At 32.6% G+C, this 14,045-nt stretch overlaps 1 protein-coding gene across 6 annotated transcripts in view; it reads right to left on the reverse strand.

The window, feature by feature from the left end:
* Positions 1-2,307: 2,307 nt before the first annotated feature.
* LOC129002277 (potassium voltage-gated channel protein Shab-like) overlaps positions 2,308-14,045 on the reverse strand; it is a 49,589-nt gene continuing 37,851 nt past the window's right edge. For 4 of the 6 annotated variants that reach the window (XM_054429959.1, XM_054429961.1, XM_054429957.1 and 1 more), the window contains 4 exons: positions 8,337-8,490; positions 7,121-7,357; positions 6,146-6,405; positions 2,308-5,452 (listed from right to left, as the gene is read on the reverse strand). In XM_054429959.1, the coding sequence (XP_054285934.1) occupies positions 6,155-6,405; positions 7,121-7,357; positions 8,337-8,490 (642 nt within the window). In that variant the 3' untranslated portion in view covers positions 2,308-5,452; positions 6,146-6,154. Of the gene's footprint in view, positions 5,453-6,145; positions 6,406-7,120; positions 7,358-8,336; positions 8,491-10,217; positions 10,323-14,045 lie in introns of those variants that run through there. The other 2 variants (XM_054429958.1, XM_054429962.1) reach the window with 2 other exon arrangements.

The following is a 14,045-nucleotide window of genomic DNA, read 5'->3' on the forward strand; positions in this document are numbered from 1 at the left end:
TATGTTATTTGATTTATATTTAACAATACTTTGTAGGGTGATGCTGCTCTAGTTTTTATAATACTCGAATGACAGAACTATTTTATTAGTTGACCGACTTAATTGACTATTTCCATAGGTTTGCGGGTATTAGTTATATTGAAGCTCATTATAATAATAATAATCAGTAATAATCAACTTGTTGAAATAGTTTATTGTTTTGGATATTGTACTTACTTACTTGTATTTTAATTTGAGTTTAGTATTTTTTACAATGAGTATATTTTGTTTTTAAGACGGTTAGATAATTTTTTAAACTAAAGTAGATGTTGCCTTAATCTTTGTTTGAACATAAACAATCATCTTCATTCGTAGGCTTAAGCGGCCGGTTTCATCACTGAATTCTCTGTCTTCGAGTGAGAACCGTGGCAAGTCGGTATTTATACTGTGTACATAACCAGACGTTTCGCCCATTTTATAATGAGGTATCCTATGCTGACAAAGAATTCCATGACGAACAAATCATTCCAGATTTAAGTTGGTTTCCTTCCTGTGATATATTTCTATATCAATAGGAACATTTGCTTTTACTTAAACCAATGATTTTTTCAATGATACATAATATTGTTTTTATGAGTCGTATTTCCTTTGTATTTGATTGTTTTGATTTGTTTTAATGTTGTTAAAATGGCCAAATGTAATTCCTTGTGTTGATGGTTTGGTGTTACTCAAACTTGGAGAGTTATGATAAGACGACAGTTCTAGCTGAAATATTTTTACTATTGTTTGGAGTTTATCTTCACTATAGCTTTTGGCTAAGCACTAGATATTTTGAATAAAAAATATCGTAAAAGGCATCTCTGTTTTAATTTCATCCCAGGTCCATATAATAAAAAAAAACTTTTACCATGTTTTTTGATTGGAAATGATCCTAATTCTGGTCCTGTTAACTATTTAACGTCAACCGATTGCTAAAAAAGCATCATTAATTGATAGTCCAATGACAACCGGCGTCGGAGTCTGCTAACAATCTCTTGGAATCGAACCAGCGACCTTAGACTTGAAGACCATAACCACTTGGCTTCCCTGACAACTTTATATCCCTCTTCTAGATTTTTCAACAGTAGAAACAACTTGGTTGCCCCTAGTATTCTCCGTTTATATAAGGACTTAATTTTTTTAGTGTGTACGCTTGTGGTATTTTGTTTGAATAAATTTTGAACACTCGTTAGGGAATGCAGTCCAAACCTCTAAAACCGTACCTTACTTCTCTGTAGATCAGGTAAGATGGTCTACTTAGCGGGAGCCAAGAGAAGATAAGACCGGAAAACACTTAAACTAAAGCAAAGTTCAACTAGTATGATGACGTAAATTGTACTTTTGTAATCATAAATTCATATTTTTCTAACATATTTATTAAGATCATAGAATACCCATGATTTTTATTACTTTTCTATACCTTATAGAGGGGAGCCAGAATTAATTGTTAGTGCCATTGTACTTACTTACTGGAGTGGCCACTGGTACCTTAAGCTTTACCCCTGACGTGCAACCGAATGCAAGGGTTTGCAAGATTTCTGTTTTCACTTGCTACATTGAAGGTAGAATCAAAGTTAAGGTCTCATATTAAAGAGGATGAAATTTTCTATAGTTCTTTGTTTCTATATTTCAATTATTTTAAATACACACCTTATAAACTTGAGTTGTAGTACAAGAAAAAAGGGTCTTTTCAACTAGCCTTAACTTATTAAAAAATATGTTTTTTTGAACATTTATTGAAAAACGCAGAACTATAGATGGGTCTTTGTACTACTATAAGCCATTTAAAATGTGTAGCTATCATTATTTGTTAATTCTAAAACAGTAATCTTTGAAACGTCTGCAAGCACTTCTCGCAGCGCTGTCCAATGGTGAAACATAGCTACTGAAGCCTGAGCTGAGATTTCCGAGTGGAGGTAAAGCGCACCCTTAAGACTCTTAAGAGGTACTTGGCCTCGCCCATGCACTGCCTCCAGGTGTCTCTTTCTTGAGCATAATTTTCATTCCTTCCCAATCTTCTAATGTCTTTTTGTACTTTATCCCTCCATCCTAGCTTCTGCTAAGGATGCTAAGGTGGTCTTCTGCCTTCGGGGTTTCTATCAAGTATGTTCTTTGTGGTGGAATTTTTACTTATTCTCATAGTATGCTAAAACCATCTCAACCATCTACTTTTTTCTGCTACGATGTCTAGCATATAGTGCCACTATGCAAAATAAAAATACTTACCTTACAAACATTCTTTTTCATACACTCTGCTGTGAGACAGGGTGAAAAAACGGTAAACGTTGAAATAATTCAAAAAATGTTTACTGATTGCACCAATAGTAACAACGGGTGCTTAGTGTGAGATTATACATACAGTACATGCGCAGCGCCTACTGTCGGACATAATGACAAACTTAATGAGGCCATCAGGCACTAGCACATATATTGCTTGCAGGGCGTAACATTGTACAGGGCATATTGTATTGTTACTGTCTATTTCTCATTTAGTTGGAAGTCTAAATTGTATTTATTGATTAAATTTTTATCGGTTTAATTTTAAGTCGATATTTTGTTGGTAAAGTATTTCTAAAAAGTTTAATTGATTATCTAGATGGTGCATGACAATGCTGAAACTGAATATATGGAGGATGAGTTTAGAATTTTTACAAAACATGTAAGTTTTAGAATAAAAATAAACTTAATTGAATCAAGCTACCAACTCTATGTGTAAATCACTGATTTGATTTAGATAAAACATGGTAACGTTTTAACCAAGTTACAGTTACGTACTTAACTTTTTAAAGGAAATTTTTTAACTACAGCTTATTTTACCCTTACGCCAAATCAACAAAACAAAAACTAACGGAGAAAAATGAATTTTAGACAGTCGCAGACGAGTGGTTCATTCAGCCATGTTCTTTTTGGTTTAAAAAATGCTAAGCGGGAACATGTAGAAGGATAATCACTGGGTGTACTACAGTCTAAAATTCTTCCCTTAGTTTTTATTCCTAAGATATAGTTGTTGTAAAAGATGCTTTAGCTTACAATAAGCTGTCCTGTCAGTTTGACTGGGTAAAGTTGGCAATATAAATCACTGTCAGATTGTTTAATCTGTCAAGATATTACAACTCTGAACGTTTTGTGCCAATAAATACCATTTTCCATTCATTCATAATTTATTAATTCATTCATCGTCAACGGCTCAACTCAACTACGTTCATTTTACTCCAAATTTGACGGCAACTTTAACATAGAAATGGAATGTGTAGTCCTGTCAATACTCAAAAGATTAATGCTTAACACACAATTAGGGGTGGTTTTCCTTTGATGTATTTAGTTCAAAGTAAGCATTTATTCAAATTAAATATATATTTTGAGTTATAACTTTTTGCATTAAATAACCGGTCGCAAGTTTTAATGCTTTTTTTTTTAAACTTCGTTGTAATGAAATGTAGTGTGTCATTTCAAAAAGCAATAACCTCTTGTATTAGGTATGTATATCTGTTTGTGTACAATAGTTTTATTTTTTACATTGCTGTTTCAATATTTTAAAGCTAAATCATTTTACTTGATTGCCTGATTCAATTTTTAATGTTATGTTAACCGGTTTAGTTATGTAACAAATGTTTTCTTCCATTTAAATATGAAATAGACAGTAGGTGAAGACATGGTTGGAATTAGGCCTAAAACATAGCTTAAGAAAACAATTTGACTTAGGTCAAGTTAACCGACAACTCCCATAAACTCTGTAACCCTTCTAACATAAAACCTTTTCCTCAATCACATTTATTATATTTACAAAAAGATTGTTAATTATTTTCTTGAATACAAATTTAACAATATTACTAAGTACCAAAGTTAGCTTAACGAACATCAGTCAACAATTTTTAGTTTTTTTAGTTTTCTTATCAGAAACTTTATGTTTTGTTTTATAAGTATATATTTCAGCAAAGTAGTATACTAAAGTATAGGAATGTTATGAGTAAAATGTTAAAGCATAGTTTAATACTTTGTGCTTAACCGAATATAGGCCGTTATAAACTTAGCATATCTTGTGGATAAATAGTTGTAATTCGGTTTGTTAGTAAACACATAAATTTTAACACACTGTGAATCAAACACGTAAAACAACTCTTTGTAAATTGTGTGGAATACTTTCTCATTGATTGTAAATTTATACCCGTAACTGTATCTGATTAAAACTCTAATTAAAATCTTTGATTCATCAATGTTAGCATTGTCAAAAATATAACGAAAACCGGTACATAAGAATATTCTGCAAATGAATTTGTTTTTGGATTTGTTTATAACGATCAAATATAACATGAGTCGTGTTTTCCAATCATGTTTTCTGTTTGGAGAAGAACATAACTGTAAAAAAGTGTTGAGATTTTTTCTTTGTAAAATTGTTATACTGTCTTCATGATGGTGAGGTTTTTTTCTGGTTAGCAGCAGATATCAATTAGAAAATCTAGTTATTTTCTTACTTGAATTGATTTTACTTTACCTTCAATGCGGTCTTAACAATAATTACTATTGGGAGTAACATTGGTGCTTTAGAGTAAATTTAAATAAGTATAATTTTTACACAAAACTCATGGGAAAGTTTGCAGGTAAGATCGTTACACACATCCTCTGGTTTTAATAGCTCTGTCATTCAATTTATATTTGATTTTTTTTAAACAACTTAAAGTGCAGAATAATTAAAAATCGTACAATAATATTCTGTTTAAAATTTAAATTCTTGAACGGGAATTTCTGAACAGTCAAATTCCAAACACAATTTTGTTAAAGCTAGATTTTGCAGGTTTACTTTTTATTTTTACAGAAATTATAGGAACAATAGATTACATAATAGAAATCAACGACATATGATTCATATCATACAAAATGCAACTTTCAGATAAAATTGGTAATCATGTAACTAGATATGTACACAGCCTAAAAATATAACCACTACAACAGCTTCTACGCTATTTGATCCCTTTCATTGAATGTGTAACACAACTGGAAACGTTTTGTAAGCTTACGTAACAAAATACAGCAACGCGATCCAACCAGCTTCACCGCTTTAGTTGAAAGTTGCCTGTTTCGATTTGAGCAACCTTAATTCCCTACTTACATTTTATTTTGCAGAAACAATTTTACATTTTCGTTTTGTCTTACAGAAACGATTTTCAATAATATAATACACATTTCAGCTTTGCGGATCTAGGTAGGAAAATAAAACTTGTAAAAAAGGAGTTGTGAGTCCAATACGAATGTACAGTAGAGCACGGTGTGACAGAGTTTTTATTATACAAACACTCGCTTTCGCACGACACTCGTTCCCTGAGTCTGGCTCGATAAGTCTACGGAATGCTTGAAGGGGTGAAGTCTTGACGACTACAGCGGAGGTCGTTGTTTTTCTGCCGATATGCTTGTGAGTGGAGTCGGGGCATGGCCCTCCCTACACAAAACAGCAACTTGATTAGAACATTTAACAGTTCCTCAAACAAATTTTGTAGAATTCATCTCTGTAAAAAGTGTACACAATATGTTAGTACAATTGCATACATTAGCCAGACTGTTACTTTTCAACATAGGATGTTCTATCTACATACAGCTTCATTATAGTTTAGTTTTACATGTTGCCGAGTTTGTTCATGAATAGGATATTGTGACCAAAAATTAATCTTTTTTTGATTAGCAGTAACAATCAGCAAGATGTTGGTCAACATACTGATTTCCTCGATTTCCCCACATCACACTTAGTAAATTAATCTTCTAGGGTTAAAAAAAAGGACGCATCTTCTACCAAACAACTCAGTTCTCAGTTAAAATAATTATTCAGCTACTCATCTTATTTATGGAACAGCCCAAACCCTGTTGTTGGGTAAACCCCCTTGTTACTGTCTAACGTTGACCTTATGTCAGATAGCCTCATTAATTGATAACCCATTGACAAATGACATTTGGGTCCAGAAAAGATCTTGCTTGGAATCAAACCAGCGACCTTCAGGTTTGAAGACGAGCTTACCACTCAGCTACCCATAAAATTAAGGGAAAGGGACGTTTAAAGTTTCATTGTCAAGGAACTGACCAATTGAAATACTATCGGGGACTTCTCTGGGTGAATGGAGACACATGAGCTATTTCTCACCTGTGACTGCTATGAGGAGTGGAGCGGATGGTGAGAGGTGGAGTCACCGTGGTGGAGCAGCAGCTTCGTCTCCTCGGTGGGAGAGTGCTCCATGGGAGGCGGCGGAGGACAGATGTATAGTGGAGGGGGAGCCGCAGTCGAGCCCAGCAGTTCCTGCAGCAACGTCATGTCCGAGGGGTTGTTGGAGGCGGCGCCGGAGATCCCGACAAACTTGATGGGAAGCGCTTGAGGTTTGGTGGCGTTGGGTGACCGCAACGGACCTGAAAGTGATTTGAGATAAGTATTGACCCTCAAAATTATAGTAAGTGTAAAACGTATAAGTATAGTTGGCACTGGATGATTCTACACCCTATTGTGGGACTAAGTAATTCTTCTACATTACGATAAATGAGTGGCCTAAGCCTATTGGTTGTCAAAATTAAATTTGTGTTATGACAAGATACTTGCTTGTTGGACATTCGAGTATGGTTTTATAGTCCGTGCAGCAATTAATGATTTTCCTTGCAGCAATTTGTACATTTACTTTATTATTTGTTGGTTATGTTTGGGTCGTTTTGGACTTAGGTGCATAATGACTATTTTGAGTTCGATATGAAAGTAAGGTTATACATATCAATAGAATTTGTCAAGGAAGAGTATTGTTGTTGAGATTTCTTCTTCCTACGCTTAGCGTCGCTTGAGTTAGCTGTTCTTAGTGATCGCTGAAATCTTCTAATTGTCTACCAGAAAAGACCTCAGTAGATTAAGCTGTTTAGATGTGTTTTGTCTTATTAGATGCAGACCTACAGCAGATTATGGAGTTTTAGTTTCAGAAATGTAGGTGAAGAAACATGAACTATACTTATCTACTAATCCTGGCGTAACTAATCCTTATTTACACCAAAAAGAAACACCCCATTGAGATGGTCATATGTTTGGTTAGTTTCATGTATTCTAAGTGTATTTTTATAGAGTTTTGTCTAACTGCGTCCCAACCTATAGCTCTGAGTGCTGGCGGACTCTTGCCAGGTGAGTAGTCTGAGCCGGCCCCCGAGGCTGAGTCCGATATCAGTTTCTCGGTTTCCGGGTCATCGTTAGCCCGACCTCTGTGGTTTGCGCAAGTCTCATGCTTCTTCAGAATGGACTTGGACCTGCGGTGGGTCTCCGGAGTTGTACAACTTCTGCTGTCAATGGAGTCAACAGATAGTGAAGAACGGCTCTCCCCATTTTTTGCTGGAAATAAATTTTACTTTTGTAAAGTTTGGTAGGGAAATAATACTATGGTAAGTTAAGTAAGGTAAGGTATTTATCAGTGCAAATGAGTTTTTAATGTATACCTAACCTACATCATGTTTGAGATAGAGGTGGTTAATTGTTATTTAACATTATAGGATAAATAATACGGAAGTGTACCTAACCTATTACCCTGTTAATATGTTACTGAGTACTTATTTACCATATTTTAGTAACGTCATCAAAATTGTTTAAATGAGCAAATGAAATAAATATCCTGCTAAATGTGGTCCTCCTATTAAAAGCATTAGGTATAGTACTTTGGCCTTAAATTACTATTGAGAATAGAATTATTTTTGTAACGTTACCTGAACTGTTAGAACAATCAAGTGAAATAAGTGCTGATCGTGTCTTCATTAACAGATTTCTGGCTGAAAAGTCCTTGACGAGGTTGTAATGGGTGACAATAATAATAATATTATTTCACTTAATACCGAAAAGAAAAGGGAGGTTCCTGACTATTATTGCACAGTAACGGTATTTCCCACCTCAGGTTTGACAAAAGTTTGTATTTTGGTATTTTTTTGTTTAAAACAGAGCTATTTTATAACACTTTCATAAAGAAAAAAATCCCTATCAAAAATGGATTCAGAACTAATCTATGGAGTGTAAAATGAATTCAGAAAACTTCTGAACTGAAGGATCTGGCTATTCTATTCATAATAAAATTAGTTAGCTATTGTTTATACAGCTTTCTAGGTAACTTGGGAAGATGTTTTCTAAATCAATAGATATATTATAGGCAATGTACAAACTTTACAAACATTAAAATTAAAATAGCGTCATAGGTCCATCAAGTTGGTCACATGCTTATTTCAAGCTATAAGCGTACTTAAAATTTGATTAATTATATTTTCTCTGGTTTGTAGGTTTCAATTGTTGTATGAAACAACACTTTATAAATATAACCATTATTTACCCGGCTTACTAAGAGTTTGAAGGCCAAATAGATGCTGGTTTATGATTCGGGTGGCGGTGGCGAGCGATTTTGAAGGCATAAACGAAGGTCTTCGCCGCTTTATCGTCTCCAAACTCTCTTGTGATTCTCGGCCAAGAGATTCTCCCAATTTTGGCTGAAAAGTAAAATAAGTGTTAAATAAATGTGTTAAATATAAAATACGCATTTATATTGCTGGTTGCCAGATTCACTGCCATGAAGATAAATTTCAAAGTAATTCAAGAGATAAAAAGAGTAGATTGAATTTTCCCTCCTAGCACTCCTTAATACTTAGACCATTTGCATTTTACTAATTACTAGTGAAAAATTTGGGTTAAATCATATTATATATACAGTTTAATTGGATAATTGGCAAATAGTGGACATTTAAAGTGGTCAAGATTTGTGTATTTTACTTCTGAATGTAAAAAAGTTCTCTTTCCACAGTGCTTAATACAAGTAAATTTTCATTCAATCTGTCTTACATGTCTTATGCAGATACTAATTTCTCCAGAAAAAAATAAAATACTAAGACCACACTTACTTATTCCTGACTAAAAGAAATGAGGTAACTCATGACTATGTGCCCCTTAGTTCAAGACTCTATTTGCCAAGTTAATAATACCTAACAGCTTGAAACAGATATTTTTTTTACTTTTTGGTACGGCATGTATAAAAATATATTGTTATGATGTAACTTAGTAGGGAGAAATTAATCCAAAATAAAAATAATAAATACTGTACTGATTTTATGAATCAAAATTTATAGATTATTTAGTCAACATAAATTTTGCTTAACACTACAGCTCATGTGGCATTGATAAATTTGTTCAATACATTGTTTTATTACAAATAATACTTACCAAATCTTCTAAAAATACTGTAATCAGGTAAAAACAAACAGAATATATACAGGAAACTAAGAAAACCAGTCTATGTGCCTCTAACAGTAAAAAATTCTAAAATTTTGTGAAAATGTCTATGATGACACACACTATTAACACACAAACATTAAGTAATATTTCTATATCTATAATGAATTTATGCTCTATTCTATATAAACACACACAAATAGACGTAATGGCATCCATCAAAAAAATATTTTACACAATTGACAAGATATTTGTTAATTTCCAAGTAAGAATCTAAAATGGAAGGAATTAACTATTATAGTTATCATCTCATACTAACATACTTGAACAATAGTAAAAATTCTATACTCCACCTAACTATCATTTTATCGGGATTTAAAGGGGCCAAGCATTAAACTAACTTCAGAATAAGACATCTCTAAGCTAAATACTGAATATTAACAACCATTTGAACTGAAACTATAGCAAGATTTTTGGCTATGAAGGTTTCTAAATCATCACAAATCAAGTTTAAAATTTATAAACAAACGATCAAATCTAACATCTACCACAAAGGGTTGATTGTTAAGTTGATTTTCATACCAGTTCTTGGAAATCATCCCTTACTTGTCCCCAATATGATGGTGATTTTCAAGTATTTGAATGTTTAATTAAAACTGTGTTTGAATCAAAAGGTTGAAAAAGTAGTTTGATAATTGATTCTGAACTGATTTGGGCAGTGTTATAGTGTATTAAGAGGGAATTTATTGAAAAGTTTTTTATAAAAATACCAACAATAATCTTAAACATTTTAGCAAGCAATTTCACATAGTGAATTCTATAAATTTGTTTACTATTGTTATTATTGAATCTTGTGTAATTTTTAGAGGATACTTTTTGTAGATAGTCACTAAACAAACCAATTACTTTGAAAATCAGTATACTCCACAATATATTTACATGTTTATATGTGCTCTGCAATACAGTAGTTTGGTTAAAATTAAACAAGAATGTCTATGTATTAAATTTATTTATTATGGACTTGTCCTTATGCCTAAAATAATAAATTATTTGAGGACTTGTGATAAATTGAGCAAATCTAGATGAAGGCCAAAATCTGAAAAAAACAAATATTTTTACATCAGTTCTAAGTATTTTAGGTGAAAAACATCACTAAAATATTTTTAAAATGGAGAATACATTAAACTATTAAATGTTACAAAATAAGTTCATATAAAAATCAGAACTACAAAATCTGTGTTCATTGTTTTAGAAATGTTTGCCTCACGTAAAACAAAATCTAACAGATGGAAATTGGATTCTAGTACAGAAGTAATGAAGAACGTTGTGATGCAAGGCTGTATTTAAAATATGAGGCCCCGGGCTCACCAGAGAGGCCCCTATCTGATTCTTCGAAGGTTGGAACTTTAGGGTTAAGAAATGCTTGTGGTATTGCTTCAACTCAATAAATGAACTTCTGTTTCCAACAATCCGATCGGCAAAATCACCTAGGAGACAAGCTAATAAATAAGTCTATTAACTTTTTGAATAATAATATTAGGGGTCTTAGGTCGTAGGCCATACATTTTTCATTTCTTTCGGGTTGAGTAAGAATTTTTTACCTTCGGGCATCAGATCAAAATTTGGTAGTTTTGAAAATAAATTGTTTAAAGATATTACTGTAATTGATATACTGTAAAAGGTTTATACAAAATCTGTAATTGCGGCCAAATTGTAAGCGTCTTCTGTGGTCACTGTAAAATCGTGGACATCTGCCGCGGTCGAAAAGGGATTGTGAACATCATACGCAATCGCGGAGATATCATCTTCGTATTCTCTGATCACGGTGAAATCATGAACTCCTATGGCCCGGGAGAAATTGTTAGCATCTTAGGCGAGCGTGGAAACGTCATCTTCATCTCTTCCGATCACGGCGAAATCATGGACATCTCATGTGGCCGGGAAGAAATTGTGAAAATCATGCGCGATTGTGAAGACATCATCTTCATCTCCTCCCCTCACGGCAAAACCGTGAAGATCTTCGGAGTTCGTGGGGCCATGATCTTTGACTCCCATGTCGCGATAAAATCCTGGACATCTTCCGTGATCAGGAATGAATAGTGATAACTCCTACGTTAACGGCAAAATGGTGAAGATTTTTTGTGGTTGCACCAGATTTCACCAACGTCCCGCAATAGTGGGAAAAAACCCACAAATTATGATAATAATATTAGTATCATATTTGTATGAGACGTTATCGGAGAAATACATTTATCAAGAATACATCAAGCAAAGCTATTAAAAGTAAAAGTATAAAAATAAAAGCAATCCAGGATCTTATAGAGGAAAAAAAATTTGAGTGTTGTTTATCTTTAATCACTGAAAATCAATTTTCTTTTATTTTAGTATGTTTATATAGATCTCCAATTCACTGTTTAACTGAAATATTTTTAGAAAAATTTGATTTGATGTGTAGCATATTGAGTAGTAAATTTAAAAATATTGTCATAGCTGGAGACTTTAATATTAATGTTCTAAACAAAGATAAAACATATTATTTATTTAAGAATATCTTAAAATCACATAATTTGGAGTATAAAGTAGACTTTCCCACAAGAATAACATCCGAATCAGAAACTGCTATAGATAATTTCATTACTAATATTGAATGCAAAAAAACCATAGCATATGGTATTTTAACATGTATTTCTGACCATGATGGCCAATTATTTGAGGTATATGGAATAAAAAGTAAAATTAAGAGTATAAATAAAGTGTTTAGGAGGAGTTTTTCTGAGACTAATATAAATTTATTTTTAACACTATTAGCTAAAGAAGATTGGTCTGAAGTATATCAAGCCACTGTAGAAACTAAGTATGATGTTTTTATTTCGATTTTTGTACATGCCTTTAAAACTAGTTTCCCTAAAATGTTCCAAGTAGAAAAAACTACTACTTCTAATTCATGGATTTCCAATGACATTAAAATGAAGAAAAAAAATTTAGTGAACTTAGAAAAACAATATAGAACACTTAAGTCTGAGCCTCTAAAAAATAAAATCAAACAATTAAAAAAAGAATTAAAAATTCAGCTGATAGACAATAAAAAACAATACTTCAATGACAAAATAACAAAATCCACAAATAAATCCAAATCAATTTGGAAAATTATTAATTCTGAAGTAAATACTAAGACAAAGCCTGGTAAAAATTTGAAAATTTTGTTCAACGATAAAATCGAATCAAACCCAACTTACGTAGGTAATATTCTGAACAACTTTTTTATTAATGTGGTTGATGACCTTGTTCTTCCAAACATTAATAAAAATACTACAAGTACCGGTATTGAATCTAACCTTAGAAAACCACCCCAACCAACCTGCAGCTTCAAATTTAGAGAAGTTGATGAAAGGCTAATAGAAAAGATAGTTAAGTCATTAGATAATAAATTCTCAACAGGGATGGATGACATACCAGTTACCATTGTTAAACATGCTTTTCCTCTCATATCAAAACCATTAACTCATATCATAAATTCCTCTTTAATTTGTGGTATCTTTCCTCATAAATTAAAAGTTGCCAAAATAGTACCGGTCTATAAAAACTAAAAAGGGGGACGAATATGATCCCACAAGTTATAGACCAATCTCGTTATTGCCTGTGTTTTCAAAAATTTATGAAAAAGTAGTATATAACCAGCTTTTAACCTTCCTTGAATCAAACAAATTGTTGGATCCCGAGCAACATGGCTTCCGACAGGGAAAATCTACGATAACTGCTGGTATCGATTTTATTGAATCAATAATTGACTCCATTGACAGAAATGAGAAGGTAATTGGAATTTTTCTCGACTTTTCAAAAGCATTTGACTCTGTTTCACATAAGAAATTGATAGAAATTCTTCACGGCTTAAATATAAATAATAAAGAGCTTAAGTGGTTCAGTTCATACTTGCAAGGAAGGCAACAATGTGTCCAAATACAGCATAATTTCTGCCATCCAAATAATAAATACTCTTATACTCAAAATGTTTACTCTGAATACAAAAATATTAAATATGGTGTCCCCCAGGGATCTATTTTGGGCCCTCTTTTATTTCTTTGTTATATGAAGGGGTTCCCACTAGCTGTCGATGGAGGAAGTTCAGTGTGTCTTTATGCTGATGACACCAACATCACAGTTACAGGCAATTCCCAAGAGGAAGTCGAACTGAAATCTTTTCTAAATCTTTTATCAATTAATGATTTCTCAAGTAGCAAAAATCTCCTAATAAATTACAGTAAATCAAATTTTGTATCATTCTCCACAAAACAATCAAGATGTAAATTGAACCCGAATATTTACCTTGATAATTCAAACTTGAGTCAAGTGGAGTACACGAAATTTCTCGGATTGATATTGGATCAAAACCTAAATTGGGATAAGCATGTTGAGCATGTAATTGATAAAATGTCAAAAGGTAGATACAGTACGCCCTGCGACAAATGTCAAGGGTGTGTGATATTGATACTTTAAAAACCATATACTTTGCATTAATAAATTCTCACATATCCTATGGTTTAGCAATTTATGGAGGAACTACCCAGAAAAATTTGGATAAAATTCTTCATCATCAAAAAAAAGCACTCCGAATTATTTTCAAAATTAAAAATAAACGCCAATCAATGAAACCATTTTTTTCTAAATTAGGTGTTATGACAGTCTATGACTTGTATATTTATGAAACTATATTACATGTAAAAAAATTAAACCTCCAAACTAATAGTACAAATATTCGACACTATAAATTAAGGCATACTAGGCAGGTTGAACGACATAAATTTAAGTTTTTTGAGAAGAA

This window comes from Macrosteles quadrilineatus, unplaced genomic scaffold (genome assembly GCF_028750875.1).
Source record: "Macrosteles quadrilineatus isolate MER2022 unplaced genomic scaffold, UCM_ALF_1.0 Scaffold_9__3_contigs__length_116548681, whole genome shotgun sequence".
In the NCBI taxonomy this organism is placed as follows: domain Eukaryota; kingdom Metazoa; phylum Arthropoda; class Insecta; order Hemiptera; family Cicadellidae; genus Macrosteles; species Macrosteles quadrilineatus.